General features: G+C 43.1%; 1 protein-coding gene across 4 annotated transcripts in view; it reads left to right on the plus strand.

The window, feature by feature from the left end:
* The window catches only part of NRK (Nik related kinase), a 125968-nt gene that overhangs the window by 18704 nt on the left and 85702 nt on the right, over window positions 1–21562 (plus strand). For 3 of the 4 annotated variants that reach the window (XM_020813943.3, XM_072981398.2, XM_072981399.2), the window contains exon 2: window positions 5586–5651. In XM_020813943.3, coding sequence (XP_020669602.3) covers window positions 5586–5651 — 66 coding nt within the window. Of the gene's footprint in view, window positions 1–2266; window positions 2364–5585; window positions 5652–21562 lie in introns of those variants that run through there. The other variant, XM_072981400.2, reaches the window with a different exon arrangement.

Consider the following 21562-nt stretch of genomic DNA (forward strand, 5'->3'; position numbering starts at 1 on the left):
GCCTTGTGCATTGGGTATGAATTCCATCACTTTGGTTAAAACTCATTAGAGAGCTATAGAGATAAACAGGCCACCAATACTCTGCAAAAAAACAAACAAATAAGCAAAAAAGAGCACTCTAGAGCACTGGTTCTTAACCTTGGGTTACTCAGGAGTTTTGGACTGCAACTCCCAGAAGCCTTCACCACCAGCTGTCCTGACTGGGGTTTCTGGGAGTTGCAGTTCAAAAGCATCCGAGTAACAAAGGTTAAGAACCACTGCTCTAGAGAATAATTTGGTTATGTTTTTCTTAGTTTCTCTAGAGGATCGTGCTGGGTTTTTTTTCCCCTGTGGAATAGGATTAATTTTGCAAATCATCTTTTCAGCATCTGTTTTGGCAATCTGTATGCCTGCAGCAGACCGTGTGGCAAACTCTACACCATTGGTCAAAGCCAGACCTAAGGACGCTTCCCTTTGCTGCAGCCTTTTCTCAGTGGCCCCTGCCCAGCTGCAGTCAGTTGAGTGACAAGGGCTCCAGTTCTGTAAGCCACCCTTTCCCATCTTGCTGGTGTCCAGATGTATTAAAGTACATGTCCCATTATCCCCAGACATCATCAACCTACGGTTGGTGGATTCTTCCCCCATCAGTTTCTCCTTTGAACAGACTCTGCACGTTTTTATGAGTGTTACGGAAATATATGTGTCTCTTCTATTTTTTTGTTGGTGTAAATTAGCAGAGTTTTGTCCCAGTCCAGGACAGTCCAGTTGAATGAGGCAGACAAAGGCAGCTTCTTCCAACACCAAGTACTGTATATTTACAATACATACAGAAGTTTTAGCAGTACAAACCAGCAGCAGGACATTAATCAGAAGAGATCCATACATCATCTCCAACTGCCCACACAGTTATGCACATGCACATTTACATACAGCCAATCAATGAGGACGCTGCATTATCACAGACACTACTTCATTTAATACACAAACTGCATGATTCAGCATTTTGCACACCTGTCAAATATGGCTGCTGATTATCATAGGCCTTGTTCTGCCCCCCTGTGGAAATTAGCCTTGACATTTTTGCCATAGATGTGAATCATGGCCTGACCCCTATTCATAGGCTAAACCCCAAAGCACAGACAGAGAAAGCACACACAAAATGTCCTCCTCACGGAAAGCTGGTAACATTTTATTTTGCCTGCATTTGTTTACATGCAAGACTGATTTTGGACCATTTCAAATGTACAAAACATAAAACCCCCATTTCATGGACTGCTAAAAGCTGCAGCATGAAATGGACTGTTTGTATCTATCTGAGCAATCACCCTTTCTCTACGTGTACGGTTAGCTGCGATTCACAAAGGGAAAAGATGCTGCAGGTATTTTGATCAAATGCCAATTGGGAACAAGAAATGCTCTTGGTCTGCATTTTGGGGGTGGAGGCAAGTTGTCTTCCACAAATAAGAGTGCAATGAAGAATCTAAGCAGGGACTTTTTAATTAATAGTAATTTGCTGTTGTAAGTGATGCCGTTTCCCTTCTATCAGCAAAACTACACAGGAGGATTTTTTTTAACAAATAAAGCTACCACCATCACAATATCTTGCTATTTAAACTTATAAATAGAGGAGCCTGGTTTCTTAGTCCAAAGGTGCACCTGACCATAAAAGTGGGCTCACAAATAAATCTACATGTTACTAGATGGCCCAGAAAAGAAATATATACTCACTGCCCATGGGTACCCACACAAATCATTTGTGATAAATCAACTGTGTGAAACCAGACAGCAGTTGAAACTGTCGGGACAAAAGTATGGAAATGCAGCAAATCTCCCCAAAAAAGACAAGGGTAACCAACACCCATTCAAAACACAGCTTTTCTGTAAAACCACTTCGTCCTAAAACGTAAGACAAAATATCCAAGCTTGAAAACCCTACACAATGTAAAATGCATGCAAAAGCCATGGACTAATATATTCAGAGATACATAGTACACAGAATGCCCACGACAGAGCATAAGAAAACAGTCAAACCCAAAGCTAAAACTGACCTCTGCCGTTGTCGTTTTAAGCCACAACCCAGCCTGCACACCTCCTGGCCGCACATGGAAGCCATCTCCCAGCTGTCCCCGATGCATCTAACGGCTGAGTCTCCTTGCAGTCACAGGTGAAAACGTTTGTTCCCAGGCTCCCTCACAAAAGCATGGGGGGAGGATGTCAAAGAAACTCTCCACCCTGAGCAAGGCTTGGGAGTTTTGCCTTCTTTCTGTTTCTCCAGATTTATTTGGGGTCAAACTGTTGGTCCACCTCCTATAGTTCTGCCTGCTCTGACTGGCAGCAGCACCCCAGAGTCTCAAGCCGAGGCCCCAGCCAGCATGAGGGATTCGGTGAGTTGGGGTCCAGAAAAGTAATTTGGCTTTTGCTCTCTGGGACCAAGGCCAGCCCTACTATCAGGCAGACTGGATAGGGGGTGCAGACTCGCAGAGCCAACACTCCAAGGTCGTCTTGGCCCGTGCAAATCCATCATATTGAGATAAGCAGCCAGGTAGTATCTATCTATCCATCGTCTCCCAGTCATCTTTTCCCTGTCCATCCCAGGCAGTATCGGGAATGATCTCTAGCTGGCAATGAAGCAGTCGGCTCAGAGCAGGCACATTGCACACCTAACGCATGGAGGCACCTCTGCTCCACTGGGCCACTTGTCTGAGTGAGCTGCTCTGATTTAAGTATAGTGGGGCCGTCATCTAGACCGGTGGGGTTCCAACAAGATGTTCTTGGACCGCAACTCCCAGAAGCCTTCACCCCACTCACTGTGCTGGCCAGGATTTCTGGGAGATGTGGTCCAAGAACATCTGGGGACCCAGATTGGGAATCATCTAGTTGGTTGTTGTAGGTTTTTCGGGTTGTTTGGCCATGTTCCGAAGGTTTCAGGCCAAAAAAAGCTTACAACCACCATTGGATCCCAGCCGTGAAAGCCTTTGAGAATACGCTCATCTAGTGTTTTCCAAGCAGGAAAAGCATTTGCATCAGTCCTGTCTTTCAAGCCGCCAGCTTTCCTCCATTGTACAGATACATATTTGGTTTTTTGCATGGATGATGGTTCACTCTTACCTTAGGCCAGTAGGCAAGTGGCTAATTATAAGCTGACTTCTGGGTCCTGACGAAGTTACATTTTTTTTACTACAACTCCCAGAATCCCCAAGCCAGCATGGCCACTACATTACAAGCAGCAGTACCTCAATGGGCTGTGACTCTGGTCCCTGATCTAGCCTCATGCTGGTGGGGGTCACTCAGGTTCTTTTATGGCTTCATTTTCTGACGGGACTTTATTCTTAATTATCTCAGTGCTTCCTCTCTGCTAGCAATTTGCTATCGCAGGGCTGGAATTCTCTCTCCAGCTGCTGCCAACTTTTTGCTGCATTTCCTCTGCCAGATGCCAAAAACCCTGACCCAAACATTCATCACTTTGAGGTTAATTAGTGTAATGCACTGGACCATATGCCCGTCTTCTTGCACGGTCTTTATCATTGAGCGAGAGGACCGAAAGACTGGAGCATCACTCCTGACCTGGGGGCCAAGATGCCACGTCACTCTCTTCACAGTGCCCCAGAAGGCTGCAAGGAATAAAAATCACACAGGAAGTCAGAACATAAATGCCCTTCCTTTGTATTTATATTTAAATTTAAGATTTTACTGTGGTTTTTTTTGTTTGTTTTCTGCCAAGAGTGCAAGCATGACAGAATACTTGAATCTTCTGTTTTTAGCTATTTTTGGATTGTCTGATCTCTCCAAAAGATATAGCAGCTTCTAGTAAAATGCAAATAAACTCTCTTCTGCACTTCTTGCAAAGCTTGCCTACCATCTCCGATATAACTTTGTGTGCCCTTTGTCAAATCCTGAACTACCGTGTTTCCCCAAAAATAAGACAGGGTCTTATATTAATTTTTGCTCCCCCCCCCCAAAACACAAACAAACAAACAAAAAACAGAAAGTGCATTAGGGCTTATTTTCAGGGGATGTTTTTTTTTTTTTCATGTACAACCATCTACATTGATTCAAATACTGTCATGTTGTCTTCTGGTTGCTGCACGAGGGTGGAGGGCGGGGTTTCACTTCACTGGGGCTTATTTTTGGGGTAGGGCTTATGTTACAAGCATCCTGAAAAATCCTACTAGGGCTTATTTTCAGGTTAGGGCTTATTTTCAGGAAAACAGGGTACTAGCATGTCACAGTCTCTTTTCTTTGCCAGATGCACACCTTCTGTGGTGTCTGTGTGAATTTCGTTGTACAGTCGTGCCCCGCTTAACGATTACCCCATATAACGATGAATCTGCTTCACGACAATGTTTTTGTGATCGCAATTGTGATCGCAAAACAATGTTTTAATGGTTTTTTTTCGTTTTGTGACGATCGGTTCCCTGCTTTGGGAACCGATACTTTGGATTACGACGATCAAAACAGCTGATCGTTGGGTTTTCAAAATGGCCGCTGGGTGCTCAAAATGGCTCACCACTGTGTTTTTGGATGGATTCTTCGCTTTACAGGCACCAAAAATGGCCGCCCCTATGGAGGATCTTCACTGGACGGTGAGTTATTCAGCCCATTGGAATGCATTGAATGGTTTTCAATTCATTTCAATGGGCTTTTTTATTTCGCTTTGCAACGTTTTCACTCTACAGCGATTTCGCTGGAACAAATTAACGTCATCAAGCGAGGCACCACTGTATGTATATACTATGTATATGCTTACAATGACAATAAATAATTTGAATTTCTAGTATCCCAACTTAGCTTTGTTAAATCCAAGGCAGTGGATTCAATGGTGGCTATGGGTGGAGTGTGTGGATTCCTAGTGGTGTTGGGGAGAGAGCGACAGACTAGGATTGTAGAAAACAGGGTTCGAATCCCCACTTGGCCATGGAAACTCACTGGGAAAGTGGAAGTGGAAAAAACCCTCTCACCTTGAAATCCCTGTTTAGGGTCACTATGTCAGTTCTGACTTGATGGCAAGGACACAGACATGGGTGGTGAGGGGTTATTGAGGGGGGGTGTTTAAATAACCATACTTGCACTGTCAAACAGAGCGAGGTGGCTGATCAGGTGTTTTTATCAGCAAGGCCAGAGTATTTGCGCTGCAAATGTCTGGCATTGACTCCTCTGTCATTTTGCAGAAACCTCCCCCATCTGGCCATTTTTAGAAAATGGAATTTGTTTGCCTTCAGCTTGGGTGAGGTTGAATACGGTTTAATTTTCTGTTCTATTCATGCTTTACAAGAATAGCTGTGGCTCCCGTACACTGGCATTTCTACATTCCAGGATTTGCCATCCACATGTCTAAGAACAAAGCTGTGTCATTAACTCTTTGCAGTAGGAAACACTTCCTTTCCACTGACAGACGGCAAGAGGGCTTTGCACATCTGTTTTTTATTTTTAGGAAACCCAAGTAGCTTTTCCACCAGATCTCCTTTGTTTCAAGGAACTACGTGCAGGAGGTCTTCCTCTTGGTTTGTATTCATCAGCCGTCCATCCACTGAATTCATAGGGCACAAGATATTGACCCTCCTAAAATATTATCAATTGACATCCCACTTTATTCTTGTATTTTCTAGGATCCAGCAGGGATATTTGAACTAGTACAAGTTGTTGGAAATGGGACATATGGACAAGTCTATAAGGTATGATGTTTATTTAAAAGAGGGAAAATATCAAATATATTTCATGGCTAATGTACATAACTGACCACCCAGACATGATGCCAATAGTGACACATAGTACCAAACTACGATGGGGTAAATCCATTGATGGCATGCCATTCATCTGAACCAGAGATGGGGAAGTTTTGTGTGGGTTTTTTGGACTAAAGTTTTAGAGTCCAACAGCTTATATGATAACATGGGAACTGTGGTCTTTTCTTACTCTTAGTATGTACCTTCTCAAGGTTTCAAACCATGGTTTTGCTCGGTTGGGGAGGTGCTCAAGCTGTCCTCCATGTTCTGGTGCTAGTTTGCAACCTACAGTTGGTGATATTTATGGTTTGATTGTTATATCTGAATTCATGCACTTCTAAGAGTATTATTATCATTCATTGTTATGTTTGGGCAGTTATTCTGACTCAAGAGCCAGTTGCACCATGGAGATAGGAGGGAATATATGAGGATGGTTGTTGAGTAGTTGGCAGCAAAAGCATGGTTTTCCAGCTGTATGCCAGTGAACTTGAACCACAGTATGATTTTTTCCCATGTTTAATGCAAACCACAGTTTACAGTGACACCTAAAATAAGTGAATATTCAGATCTTGCCCCTTGCACTCACTTTAGATGCACTCATAGTATCTAAAATGAGAAATAAATTAGCCTCATGCAACCACATTAGAATGAGCTGAGTAACATTCCAGGAAGGTATAATTAACCATAACTCTTGTTATGTCTGAGTCAGGAAACTGTGGTTAATGATGTCTAAACAAAACAGGTGATGTTAATCAAATTTAAAACATAGTTTCCTGTTCTGGCTTTTTTAGAAGTTATTAACCATAGTTTCTTGGTTCAAACATGATGGGAAGCTGTGACTTTCTAGATTGTTACCCTAGAAAAGAAAAGAGGAAAGTGGCTACATGTAGGTGTTTAAAGTCGTTGATACCTTACTAAATTGAGATTTGATTCTCTGAATACAGCAAAGTGCTTGTGTAAGAGAGTGGTTTTCGGAGATATCATGTAACTAATTTCATTTTCTTGCAAACAGAGCTATTTTATTGTATTTCCCCTGTGTCTTTGATGGATGGGTGAACTTCTGCTCTAGCTGTTTTGGCTGGTACTTGTTCTTTGCTACTACATTTCTTATGGTTATCCTTGAAATCCCTTTCACAGTTTGGAGCCAAGATAATCAATGGATGTGCCATAGTGACGCTGAATAGGAATTCATTTACACCCCTGATGGATGCTTAGGGAGGGAGACATAGCCCTCTCCAAGTCTTAACAGTGAGCAAACTTAAATGAATTGAACATGAGCATTACCAGGGTTTCTTCCTTTCACTTCTTGGAATGGTGTCTCTCCTCAAATGCCCACTTTTATAGTTGCCAAAGCAGATCTGCTATGTTACAATGCTGGGCCGGCCCTACTATCAAGGAAGGAAGTGTTCAGTTATTCACTTGATTTATTTCATTAATTTGTCCCTTTTATCTCTTTTCCTCCCATGAGCACAAAGCAGGGTACCCTCCCCATTTTTATCCTGCAACAACCTGGGAGTGGGGGTAGGATTGCCTGATAGAAGAAAAAGTGGCTGCCCAAGTAAGTTTCAGGACTGAGTGGAGATTTGAACTCAAGTCTCCCAAGTCCTGGAACAATATTCCAACCACAACGCCACCTGGTTTTGTATTTGTTCAGCACTATGGAACAGAAAATGGTGAACTTTATAGTCTAAACCAGCCATGTCCTGAATGTCTTTTACCTATGGGCAAACTGTGCCCTCTTCAGCTGTTAAGATCATCAGGAGAGACCGTTCTCTCAGTCCCACCACAATCACAGGTGTGTTTGGGGGTGGGGAAATGCAAGAGTTCCTTCTCTGTGGCTGCTCCCAGACTTTGGAACTCCCTCCCACAGGAGATCAAGCTGGTCCCATCTTTGCAATCCTTCTGCAAGCAGGCAAAGACCTTTGTCTTCAGGCCAGCCTTCCCTGAGTGGCTGGCTGCCTGAGTGGGGTTCCTAAATGGATTGCCATGCCTTACTGCTTTGAATGTGTTTTTGGTGCTGCTTTTGTTTACTGTCTTTTAGTGTGCCATTTGTTTGTTCCTTCTTAGTATTTGTATACTTATTGTCTTGAGCTTTAAATGTTGTCCTTTAATGATGTAAGTTGCCTGGGATCTTTTAAGGTGGGGTAAACATATGTTAAATCATTAAATTATAAATACTTTCATGGTGGGACACTTAATTGCACCAGTGGAGGCTGGTGACTCCGATTTCAGGGAGGCAGTGAATCTGTACCGAGGGTTAGCCCACACTTTACAAGAACTCTCCAAACTTCCAAATGCTATCCTCCAGATACATTCAGAACCTCGAGAACTTCCTTTAGAAGACAGTAGGACCCAGACCAGAATCACTGTCGTTGCAAATTAAGAGTTATCCATCTCTCTGGCTCTGTATTATTTCGAACAACTTGGAAGACAATGAGTGGGGAAAGCCTAGAGAAGACCTAATTCGATGTAGGGGCTTTACATTTGGAGCCTTGTGACTTCTCTGACGTAGTGGCTGTCCTAGAGTGCAGCTATGTCTGCATCAGGACATGTCCAGACAAGCAAGATATCAGAACCGCCTACGAAGCTATCTTGTTTATCAGCTCAACTCAACATTTCTGTCCAAGACTGTCTGTCTGTCTGTCTGTCTCTCTCTCTCTGTGTGTGTGTGTGTTTCCCTCCTTTACAATTCTGGTCAGTTTCAGCTTTAGCTCCCTCTATCCTTACTTGGCAATCCTAGCCAAGGTCTTTGATTAGTTTCATCCCCAATTCCCTTGCTCCCTTTTCTTCCTCACCCCTCTGTGTGTGTGTGTGTGTGTGTGTGTGTGTGTGTGTGTATGTATGTATGTATGTATGTATGTATGTATGTATGTATGTATGTATGTTTGTCTGCAGGGAAACCTTTTAAATTTTTTTCTGTTCGTCATTCTGTACTAGCGCTATGCCAGATTGCAAGAAAGAAATAATAATATTTAAATATAACAGTGCGGCAGTGGCGGCTAGTGGCTTTGAGAGGCAGACAGCGTAAGGTCGGGTGGGCGGGCACAAGACAAAGCCTCGTGCAATTATTCTAAAAGCCCATGATCGATAGACAACACAGTTTAAAAATGGATTTAAAGTTTTCTCAAGAGGACACACATACACCAACCCAAAAACCACATGACTACCACATGTTAAACCAAACTCAAAAACCCCAGTCCCTCTCCTGATTTATTTCAACAGTGTAACCACACCCTAAGTGACAGTTAGAGTAGGTCCATTTGATTTCATAGAACTTACAGAGGAGTTCTGTAAGTTCTAAAATGTAGGTACGTGGTGGCGCTGTGGGTTAAACTGCAGAAGCCTCTGTGCTGCTCATTCAGAAGACCAGCAGTCGTAAGATCGAATCCACACGACAGAGTGAGCTCCCATCGCTTGTCCCAGCTCCTGCCAATCTATCAGTTCGAAAGCATGTAAAAATGCGAGTATATAAATAGGTACCACCTTGGTGGGAAGGTAATGGCATTCCGTGTCTAGTCATGCTGGCCACGTGACCACGGAAACTGCCTACAGATAAATGCTGGCTCTATGGCTTGGAAACGGGGATGAGCACCACCCCCTAGAGTTGGACACGACTTGACTAAATGTCAAAGGGAACCTTTACCTTTACCTTACAGAGGAGCTGACTCACCAAATCCCCACTGGTTCAATGGACCTCTTGTAGTGTGATTCACTATACAAAGCAACATGTTTGTGACCATTGAATTAAAACCAAGCTGAACTACAAATGCGAATATTTTGTATGCAAACAGTGAAGGGAAGAATACATCATGGGCTACAGCTGTCTGATGTATTAAACCCATCAATCAGATAGATTCCTTTAGGAACTACAACTTCCAGTATCCCCCACCCAGCATGGCCAGTTGTTGAAGAGGAGGAGTAGGTTTTTAATCGTGGGAGAAGTCAGCAGCTAGCAAAAATAAACCATTGAATGTATCATCTCCCTGTCATGAGCCCATGTGCATGCAGTGTCGAAGCAACCATACCAAGCTGGTCCCTAACCTCTCCTGGACTTTCCCCATCTATGTCACTGATGGGAACATTTTCAGGATGACAGCAAGCAATATAGCTGCCATGGCAAGAGGCCATCCTTTGATCTTGCAAATAAAGTGACTGCTTTCATTTCAAGCAGGTTTTTTTTTAATGTTTTGTTCTTAGGCAGTATGCTTCCTTCCCTACATCTTGTAAGGAACCCAGCGGAGGGTGCCAGAGATCAGTTCTTTCGCCAGAAGAAGGTGGTGGGAAGCCCAAAAGATAATTTCATGTACATTTGAGGAGGGTGCCGGGAATCGAAGAGGAGCGCAGTTCTGTTGCGTGGCCTTGTTAAATTATGAAGTGTGAAAGCAGTTGGTGCTCCGTGCAGAAAGCCTGAGAGCGCCTGAAGCAACGACTTGAAGGCTAAATTTAAGAAATGTGCACCGAAAAGTGCTAAAATGTGTTTTATTTTGCTTTGGGTTTTTTTGTTTTATGTTTTTTGAGATTTTTGTGTGTGAGAGAGAGAGATGAACATGAATCAAAAGAATGAGTGAATTCTGCCATATCCTTGAGCCTCAAACTTTCTATATGCTTCTCCGAGGCAGAATTGCCGACTGCTAGATATTTTATCAGCTCACTTAATATTTCAGTCTTGGATTCTTTCAGGCATCCTATGGAGTTCTTTGCATGAGCTTTAAAAAAAAGCCTTCTGTTTTCTCCATGGGTTGACTCATTGGGATCCAATCAACATGATGGCCAGTCATGTGACGCAGCCAGAAGTGGGCAACCTGTGAACCACATGCAGCCTTGAGCCACGCTATGTGTAGCCTCCTGAGCCCCTGGAGGTAGCACTCACCATTTCCCATAGTCCATCTGATCATCCCTCCATCAGGTCACAGTCAGGAAGACTGGAGAGACTATGATCTTGAGTCAGAATTGCTGGATGGGGGCCGTGTGGAAGGCCCATTGCCAAGTCCCTCCGCTGATCTCTGCAGGGAAGATTGCCAGTTGGGAGAGGCAGTCCTCTCCTTCATGGGGAGACCTGGCTGTTCCATGCTCTGCTGTTTTTAGGACATCGTGTTGCAAGCCTGCCTGAGTAGCCGCACATCCTCTTCTCCAAAGCGGTGGTTCTTTTTACCGTGATTGGAACCGACTTTTGAAAACACCAGATTTAAAACTAGATTCGTATTCTGATGACTCTCGCTCGCTCGCTCGCTCGCTCGCTCGCTTGCATGTGAGTGAGAGAGAACAGAATAGCTTTCAGCTTAGACTCTGGGATTTCTCCTCCTTGCTCCTGTATAGGAACAACAACAACTACACTTGTGAAATATTGGCTATGGGGGTGCAGGTGGGTGGTGAATCTGCTATCTAACTATACCCCAACAGGAATCCCATGGAGGCAGAGAAAGCATCTCCCTTGAGCAGCATCATAAACTCCTTGCAATATACAGTGGTGCCTCGCTAGACGATGATAATCCGCTCCACTGAAATCGCTGTTTAGCAAAATCATTGTCTAGCGAAAAGCAAATCATTGTCTAGTGAAAATCGGTTTGCGAAGCAGGGACCAAACATTGTCCAGCGAAATTCCCCCATAGGAACCACTGTTTTGCGAATCGCTATCGCGATCGCAAAAAGTCAATGTCTAGCGAAAAAACTGTCATGCGGGGTAACTGTCTAGCGAGGCACCACTGTATAAGCCCTCCTTCCTCCATACAAACTAGATTATTCGTTTTTGCCTTGCTGTTCCTGCTAATTTTCCCTACAGGCTCAAAACCTGGAGTACAAGAATCTGTGCTTTTAAAGCCGAGTATGAGCGTTTACAAGATATTCTGACTTCCTGCCTGCCTGTCTGTCTCTCTCTTCCTTCCTTTGTCACGACAATAGAACTGGTAGACGGAAACAACTTAGAGGAAATCCAGTTCAGGAAACTTTGTAGCGTTTTCGTTTCTTCAGATGGTTGAAGGTCATTTCTACTGCCCTGTCCGCATGAAGGAAATCTCATACAGTACTACAAAGTCCTTGGATAGCCTTTTAAGCAGGAGAGAAACCACAGCGACAAGATCAGCTCAGGATTTAATATGGGTGTTAACAGAAATGTGCAGACTCGGTTCAGACTTGGTCCTTTGCTGCTGTGTAATCCGGTTTGGCCCTTGGGGCTGTGTTTGTCAATGCAGTGCTTTGTTTTCCATAAAACGCACATAATCATGCTTGCGCCACCAGGTGCTGAAAACCTTGCTGGAGGAGAAACTATTTCATGCTGATCCAGCGGTATAGGAAAGCGAATCACTCCCAGTTATGATCTAACTCAAGTTCCTGCACAGTCCTACTCAGTTTTACGTAGAAGTCATTCTATTAGAGTTAAATGGAGTACGCTTGGGATTTTAACTGTCTGCCTTTTGAAACTCAATGGATTTCGGTAAGAGAGGTTAAGAAGGCGAATAACTATCTTTTGGATTTGCCTCCTGCCTTTCCTCCTAGCCCTAGTCAAACACTGTAACCATTACACCACTCTGCCTACTTGCCCAACAAAGTGACCAAAGCTTGCTTTTACCCTCAGCTGTGCTGTACCCATGAACCACTGGTGGATGCCCACATTCAGAAGAAACAACACTATAACCAGGCAGCTATTTCTCTATCTTGGCCAGTAGGGTCTACCACAGCCTACTTTAGACTGGTGCCTTCCAGATTTAGACTACAATTCCCATCAGCCCCATCTAACATGACCAGTGGTCAAGGATTATGGCAGGTGCCGTTTGAAACATCAGACTGGGGCATCTGATTGGAGAACGTTGATTCTGGGCCAGCTCAGCTCTTGACCGGTGGCATCTCTTTGTGGCCTCTGGGAGAAGGCCTTTTTTTTTTTTTTGGTCTTCTGATTGAGTTCATGAGAGATGTCAAGGGTTGAATATGGAATGACCTGTATCCAAAGCAATTGCTCTACCGTTGAGGTTTGGTCTCTTCCCTCAACAACCTTCGATAGCTCAGTGGTTAAGGTCTCTGGCTGTGGAGCCAGAAGTTGAGAGCTCAGTTCCCCACTCAGCCTCCTTAACAAGGGCTGGACTCGATCATCCACAGGGTCCCTTTCCGTTCTGCAGCTCTAAAATGATGATGATGGCAGCAGCACTATATTGTCTATAAAGTTGTTTACATACATTACTCTCTGCCCCCTAGTGCCACTGCCTGCATTGGAGCAGCTGGTGAGTCTCAGTTTGTGGGGTGATGGTGAATTCACTCCGGGTTTGAGTTTGAACTTGAGAAGAGCTAAAGCTGCACCAAAGAAAGAGGATCAGGGCCGTGCTCCTTGGCTCACCAGTGTGTCTCACCCATTGGAGAGGAAAATAGGGAGCAGAAATGTGCTGATTTGTGATTTTGGACTACAACTCTCCATATTGTTCAGTAGCGACAGCAGTCAATGGATGTCTCCAAAGGAATGATCAGAAATGGGATTATTATTATTATTTACTACAACTCCCAGAATCCCACAGCCAAACAGGTCATTGACTCTTGATCTTTATGGGATTTTGGAGGCTTTAATTCTTGGAATATAAAAGTTTCACACTGCTGCCAATTGTAAGCATGGCTTGTCATTGCATCATAATCTGATTGCCTGGTGTTTTTTAAAGCGGAAAACAGCAACCACCACCCTCATTGCTCACATCACTCAAGATCCTTTGAGTCCATCACAAAAGCATCTTTTGTAGCATTTAAGTAATTTGAATTGAAGAAAGTTTGAGAAAAGCATGTGATGATACAATTTTCCCCCTGTTTTTTTCTTTTCCTTTCTGTTTCTGAAATGCATTATTTTGAAGGCAGAAAGCTTCAATGACTATTGAATAAAATTTTATGAGCATTTCTCTTCCGTATTTTTTCTTAAACGTCAGGTTTTAAAAGGAAAAGAATAAAAGGAACGAACAGTTTACAGATCATTTCTGCTACACTGCACTTGCTTAAATACTGCGCTGTTACAGCTTTTGTGCTTCAGACTCCTGAAATGCAAAAAGAAAAGTATTTTTATGAAATATATATATATACTGTTGGCTTTGATAATGGACTCTATGATTTATTTACATGCACGGACTTTGCATGTCATTTGCACTGAAGCCGAGAATTTTTTTTTTAAAGGGGTCTGAAAGAAAAATAACATTCCTTCAACATTTGCCCTTGCCATCTTAACATAAAAGATTAATTCATTTTGAGAAGTACTATTAAAAAGCGTGCTAAATTGCTTCTCCAGAAAACGATAGCAAAACAATCATTCTTAATGGGAATTCTACTAGACCAAGATGCATGTCAGCCAAAGGCTAGTTCTAATGATGGAGAGGCCATCTGCAAAGTGATTCCAGAAGAGTTGGCATGGGTTCCTTTTAAGCAGGTGGAATACAAATATTTTAAATAAATAAAATAAAGAATATGATGGGCACGGAGAGTTTTTCCCAACACTAAGCCATTCCTTTTGCCACTGCTATATACAAAATGTTTCCAGAAGGCTTGAACCTCTAGCCTTCTGTGAAGAACAGAGTAGCTGGAAAGTACTAAGTGTTGGAGTCACCAAAAGAAAAGAGGTAATTTAGAAAAATAAATCAAGGAGAACATGGGGAATAGGCATCAGCACGGCCATATTAAAACACATTGGCGCTGTGAGAGTCCTGACATCTACCCACGACCATGGCAGATAGTGAATTTCATCTTAATTTGTTGCAGAGTTTAAAATTTTGGTTAAAGGTTGAATTCTTCTAGCTGTGCAGCAGAAGTGCAAGGATTCACAGAGCAGAATTAGCTTCAAGTCCCTCCAAATTAGTTCACCCCTTTTCTCTCATTAACTGGCACTTACAGTCTCAAAAGCTCCCTTTGAAACATTAATAGCCAGTCATCTAATCCAGTGGTTCTTAACCTTTGTTACTCTGATGTTTTTGAACTGCAACTCCCAGAAACCCCAGCCAGCACAGTTGGTGGTGAAGGCTTCTGGGAGTTGCAGTCCAAAACTCCTGAGTAACCCAAGGTTAAGAACCAGTGAATTCTAATCAAGCGCTCTGACAAAAACCTACAGCTAAAGCATCCCTGATGTCTATTCAATCTTTGTTTAATAATGTGAATTGGACGGGAGAGCACCACTTTTGAAGATAGTCCATCCCATTGTCAAACATCTCTTACTACCAGGAAATTCTCCCTGACATTTAGTTGAAGTCTCCTTTCTTGAACTTTGAATCTGTTCATTCATGCCAGCCTTCTGGAGCCATAGAAAACACAATTGCTGCTTCTTCCATATGACAGCCCTTCAGATCTAAAGATGGCTATCTGGTCATCCCTTGGCTTCCTCCTCTCCACGGTAAACATATCCAATTCCCCTCAACCGTTAGTTGTAGGATTTGGTTCCTAAGCCTTCCTCTGGTTGCCTTCCTCTGGACACATTCCCCCTTGTCAATATCCTTATTAAATTCTGTTGCCCAGAACTGACTCAAGTATTCCAGGGGAGACCTGACCAAAGTACAGTAAAGTGAGATAGCTATGTCTCTCCATCGAGACACGATCCTTCTGTTGTTGTAGCTTAGTATTCCACTGGCAAAACTCTTCTTGTTGTCTAAGAAGAGTTAATGTAACCCTAGCCTTCATCAACAGATGTCTAGAGCCCAAGGCTCTTCTTGGAATGAATTCATGTTTATATACTTAACTAAGGGGTGCACTGGGATGAGCATTAAGCACAATCGTAGCCAATTCAAGAACAACAACAAGCACTCGCAAGAAGAGTGGAGCAGTCTAACCCCATCTTTCATCCACCCTTCTTGTCATAGCTCTCCTTCTGGTGGAGGTTAATGGTTCCAGAAAGGCAGAGCCCCACTTTACATGAACAACTCTCCACTTGAGTGGGGAAATGATTTTTCCAGGGACCCAACTCACATGGAGAGCCCCCTTGAGTCATGGAGCCTTTCTTTCTCTTCAGATGTGGTGCTGCCCACATGTAGGAGGGTGATGGATGGGGGAGGCTTGGCTGCTCCCCTGTACACATGGGTGTGCAGCCAAATAGGGCTTCTTAATAGCCAAGTTCCACCTTGATTTATTAGCTAACATTGGTTGGGTTGGGTTGGTCGGTCGGTCAGTCGAGCGAGCAGTCGAGCGGTCGGTTGAGCTTCCAAACCTAGTGCCTTCTAAAGCTGATCCTTTCCTGGACATAATTCAAAGTGCTGGTTCTAACCTATAACACCCTAAACAGCTTGAGTCCAAACTATTTCAAGGATTGTCTCTCTTTTTATGTGCCTACCTGAATGTTAAGATCATTCAGGGGAGGCCTTTCTCACAGTCCCACCACCTTCACAGGTGTGCTTGATGCGGACATGGGACAGGGCCTTCTCAGTTACTACTCCCAGACTTTGGAACTCCCTCCTACAGGAGGCCCGACTGGCCCCATCTTTGCTGTACCTCTGCAAACAGGCAAAGACCTTTCTCTTCAGGCAGGTTTTCCCTCAGACTGGCTGCTTGAGTGGATTTTTAAATGGATGGTTGTGCCTTACTGCTTTGAATTGGTTTTTAGTACTGTATTGCTTTTGTTTACTATTTCTTAGAGTGGTATTTATTTATCCTTTTAGTAATTATATACTTGCTGTTTTTAGCTTTAAATACTGTCCTCTAATGGTGTAAGCAGCCTTGAGTCCTTTTAAAGGAGAAAGGTGGAGTAAAATTATTTTAAATAAATAAACAGAATTCTATAGGAGTTGCATGACAGTTTCTACCATCCCTGTCTACTCTATGCAGTGCTACCTATAAATGATGAAATTTGTCATCTGGCACATCTGGGTATTCCCAGGCTGGGAAAAGCTACAATAAGCTGTGTTTAAAGACTTAATCAACAGAGTGAGACTTCTGAGTTTATCATGCAGAGGGCTAAGCTATTATGCAGCCAGCCCTTTGAGCGGAAAACTGTTGCAGTACTTTCAACAAAACCTTTTTGCCTTTTGCCTTTTTAAAAGGAATACTTTCTTGTAAACTGCTGTGGGTTTATAATAATAATAATAATAATAATAATAATAATAATAATAATAATAATAATAATAATAATAATAATAATAATAATAATAATAATAATAATAATAATAATAATAATAATAATTTTAGATAAAGTACTTGTTTATTTAGTACAAAATATCTGCCCAGCCTTTTCCCATAAAACAGCTTCAAGACAGCTTAGGATAACAGCATGCCATCAAGTGTGATTCTATCCAGCGAGATTAAATGGAGGAAATGGAGGCAGCCATTCATTTAAATTAATAAAATGCATAATTAAATCAGAATGACTGGTTCTTATGCAAATGTATGAACAGGGTTTGTCTTTTGTTGTTTTGCAACTAGAAACAGAAACTCACTTAGGGTCGGTAGGACGCCATGCCCAAAGCAGATGTAGCTTGCGGTATGTTTGGAAATCAATTGCCAAACTGATAGGAGAAGCGATTGTAACTTCTCCCCCTCACACACACATACCTTCTCCATGATTGCAATCTGTCCATCAGTCACCTGCTGCCTGGCCCATTTTGGCCTTCTGCTCCAATTATGAGGGAAGGACGGGTCAGAGATGATGAGACAGGAGAATGGCTAGAAAATGCCACGACTCCCTCATTTTCCCACCGGATTGCAGATGAGGTCAATTCCCCCTCTCCAGATTTCCATCTTCCAACCCTGTGTTTTATCCTGGTGTCTCAGAACCTGGGGAAGTAATTTTGGCCTTTAGTCCTGGAAACGTGTGGTCCAGGATTGTATGATTTATGATCTTAGCAAAAGCTTGTGTTCCTCATGTTCATTTCATGCTGCCAGTAGCTGCTGTCTCTCTCTCTTTTTCTCCTTTCACTGTGAATTCTCTTCCAGTATATTTAGCGATATTCCTGGAATTGTCCAGTCAGCAGTATTTGGCCTCAAGAATTCTGATTGTCTAGCTGATTTTTCCAGTTTGTTTATACCAGCTGGCTTTTCTCCTTTTCCCTGTTTCTTTTAAGGTGGAACAAAGGCTGTTATAAGGAAGGTCTGAGAAGATAGAAAGTTGCTTTATCTAAAGTGCTTGGAAAAGTTACTGGTGACTGAGAGATTTTGCAAGCTGTAGTCCGAAAAGTCACTGTTCTAGGCTTTGCTTGTGTCTGTCTAGACCAGCCCTGGGGAAGGTGTGCTTCTGCATATTCTATTGTACTACATCAGCCAGCATAACCACTGAAAAGGGATTTGAGGCATGATTGTCCAGCAACCACCTACGTCCCATCATTGGAAACGTTCATTTATTTAGCCTAGCATTGCCTACTCTGACTGGCACATGCTATCCATCACTTTCCATCTGATCTACTCTCTTCTCTGTTCAATATACTTTGGGTGGATTCTTTGCTGTCCCCTCCTGCAATATGATGTTTGGAATAATTGGGCTCTTCTGGCTGACAACTGTTCTGTCTGGGAAGGCAGACTAGGCAGTTGCTTAGCAGCGCAACCCTAACTCAAAGATGTGTCTACCACAGAGGGCTCAGAATAGGCAGACACTGCTTTTGCTGGCAGAAATCCCCTTATTCCTGCAGAAGCCGTTTCTGCTGGCTGATCTCGGAGATCTGCCAACAGGGCAATCTGCCAGCAGAACTGCTCGGCTGGCTACTATCTGTGGGCAGAAGGGTCGAAAAGAGGGAGCAGGTGAAGCAACAAAAGAGCCGAGTTAACGCCAGATCCAAACTTCCTCCAGCTTCAGGACACAGCCAGGATGCTGGCATGAAGTTATGCCAGAGCAAGAGGAATCCTAAGTAATTTCCAACACCCCTCGGATGAATCATCAGAGGTTCAGCTGGCCTGGTGTCAGTTCAGCTGGCCCTCATCCATCTTGGCTAAATACAATTTCATTTGAAGGGGACAGCATTCCAGGTGTTCCTTAGACATCTGGGGAAACACTTGATTGGGAAAGCCTAGTCACATCTTTTCAACATCAAAAAAACTAAGATCATGGCCACTAGTCCCATCACCTCCTGGCAAATAGGGAAGATATGGAGGCCGTGACAGATTTTACCTTCTTGGGCTCCATGATCACTGCAGATGCTGACAGCAGCCATTGGGAGGAAAGCGACGACAAACCTAGACAGCCTCTTCAAAAGGAGAGACATCACCTTGCCGACAGAAAGTCGTCATAGGCAAAGCTATGGTTTTTCCAGTAGCGATGTATGGAAGTGAGAGTTGGACCATAAAGAAGGCTGACCGCTGAAGAATTGATGCTTTTGAATTGTGGTGTTGGAGGAGACTCTTGAGAGTCCCCTGGGCTGCAAGGAGAACAAATCTATTATAAAGGAAATCAACCCCGAGTGCTCACTGGAAGGACAGATCCTGAAGCTGAGGCTCCAATCCTTTGGCCATCTCATGAGAAGAGAAAACTCCCTGGAAATGACCCGGATATTGGGAAAGTGTGAAGGCAAGAGGAGAAGGGGACGACAGAGGATGAGATGGTTGGAGGCCGTGGAAGACAGGAGGGCCTGGCGTGCTCTGGTCTAGGGGGTCATGAAGAGTCAGACACAACAGCTAAACAACAACGGTCACATCTTTTGGGAGAAAACAGTTTGAGGTCTGTGGGCCATTGTATCCCATCCAGCCACCCAATTTTTCCTCCCTGGATCCCTTTCCTCCAGGCAGGAACTACATGTCTCCAGCACTGGCTAGCCAGCAAGAGAAGCCCTAATGTAGCTTAAAAATTGAAGACGGGTACAATTTTTAAACTCCATGGGGAGCAAAAGTTGTCTCTGCAAACTCCACCCAGTTTTTCCCACAGGGTTCAGCTTTGTATATACGTCCAGCAAAGAAATGATCTTTGGTCCATTTTCTCAGACAGACAGGAGAATAGCAGCTGTGTTTGTCAGGAAAATAGAAATCTGTCTTATATTGATTCAGAGCCACCCATTTGCTTATTACTGTAAGAAGGCATGTTGATTTTCAGCTAGGGCAGTAATATTGCTTAATACACAGAATGGATGTTATAGATTCAGCATTTGTTTGTATTCTCTGTATTTCTACCCGTGGACAGATACTCTTTGTTAAAAGTGTGCTTTTCTCAGTGAATACCCAGTTGGCTGGATAGCTCAATGGTTTAGGTATGGTTGAGAGTTCAATTCCCCACTGTGCCTCCTGCAAGGAGAGCCAACCTGTGTGACCTTGGGCAAGCTGCACAATCCCAGGATGATCCGAGAATAAGAGAATGGTACACTTTTCAAGGATTTCCATGTAGAGAATACTCAAAAGTGGTTATTATTCCCTTCTTCTGAAGACGCCCTGCAGGTGGCCCAAGGCTACCAAGGATAGTTCTTCTCCCAGTGGGGAATTGAACTGATATCGAAACCACTGAGCTATCCAGCTAGTCGGGCGTATCTACATTTTGTCCCGGAGTCTTATAAAAAGATCCTAAATAGTCTGAAATACTCTGTGCATGGAATGGGTGTTTCTTCCTGTAAGAAACTGCAAATGTTTTATTACATGGAAGAAGAAATGTACCCATCAAAATGCACAATTTAAGAACCTTGGATGTTAAGATCTGTTGCACTTATAAACATGCAATACAAACGTGGGCGTTGGGGTAGGGATTGATATTCGACAAAACTGAGTTGTACAAAAATGGGAATAATTCATCAGTTCCTTGGCAAATTCATGTCACAGCTAATTTTATAACTAAATTACAGCATGAACTCCTTCACCCTAACGCAAAACAGGTGTCTGTTCTTCTGCTTATTGTTGGGGCAGGATGAGGCGTCGGCAAGAGTGATTTTCTTTAATTTCATGGTATGGGTCCTCTCTGTCAATGGCTTCCATTTTCAGTTGTGGCTGAACGTACTGTCTCATACGAAGTTGGGGGCAAAACCAAAATTATAGCTGGGGAGAATTCCTTCCTGTATTCTGCTATGACAAATGTGGCTTTCTTAAATATTCCGTCGATGGTAGGATTTCTCTGTTTGTCATTGTTGCTGCGTTTTGATCTGTTTGTTTGCAGCAGCAGTCACATCTTAAGGCTCTCAGTTTTCTGCCTCCTCAAATTTTTCATCTCTGGCTTCACTCCTGCCTCAAACTGTCCTTTCTTTGCACACTCTGAAAAGCTGTGAATTGGTACTAACTTCCTGCACAATAACAATGCGAGGAAAGTGGCCTGCACTTATTTGCAAAAATGAGTGACCTATTTTTGTCGTTACTGAGAAATAGGCCAGATTTTGCTTGAAGGCCAGATTTTGCTCACAGACACTTCTTAGTGACCTTACTTGTGCTGTGTGCGCGCTGATTTTATACACTGCAATTTGGGAAGGAAACTCTGTCAAACCTTAAGGAAGATCTTATATTTTTATTTACTGTCTTTGTTTTATTTTATTTCCCAGTTTTAATATAATACTTGTTTAATTATGTCTATACTTACTGTTTTTCACTTTTAAATATTGTATTTTTAATTATGTAAACCACCTTCGGTCTTTTTGAGGAGAAAGTCTGAGTGAAGATATTTTAAGTAAATAAAAATAAAATACAGATCATTTTAGTCTCTGCGTGCTCTTCTAACTATTGCCTCTGAGTGGACAGCCGCCAGAGGAAGTGGGGCTTCGAAGCGCCGAAACCTATTCGTCTGATAAACGAACCAGCACGAATGCCCACCTCTCCTGTCAGCTCATTCCGGAAATGAGGAAAGTTTGGTCTTAAGGATTCTTCAGCCTGTCTCTCAGATGAACTGTGCTGGAGCTGAGGACATGTTTATCAGGACTGGCTTCATTTTTGGCATAAAGTTGATGAGCTAATGATGACCCTTCCTCCTCATTAAGGTGCCCAATATCCAGAGCTAGTCAAATTATTTTGGCCCCTGAGGCAGAAAATCCCACCTCATC

Source organism: Pogona vitticeps, chromosome 11, assembly GCF_051106095.1.
Source record: "Pogona vitticeps strain Pit_001003342236 chromosome 11, PviZW2.1, whole genome shotgun sequence".
Classification (NCBI taxonomy): Eukaryota; Metazoa; Chordata; class Lepidosauria; order Squamata; family Agamidae; genus Pogona; species Pogona vitticeps.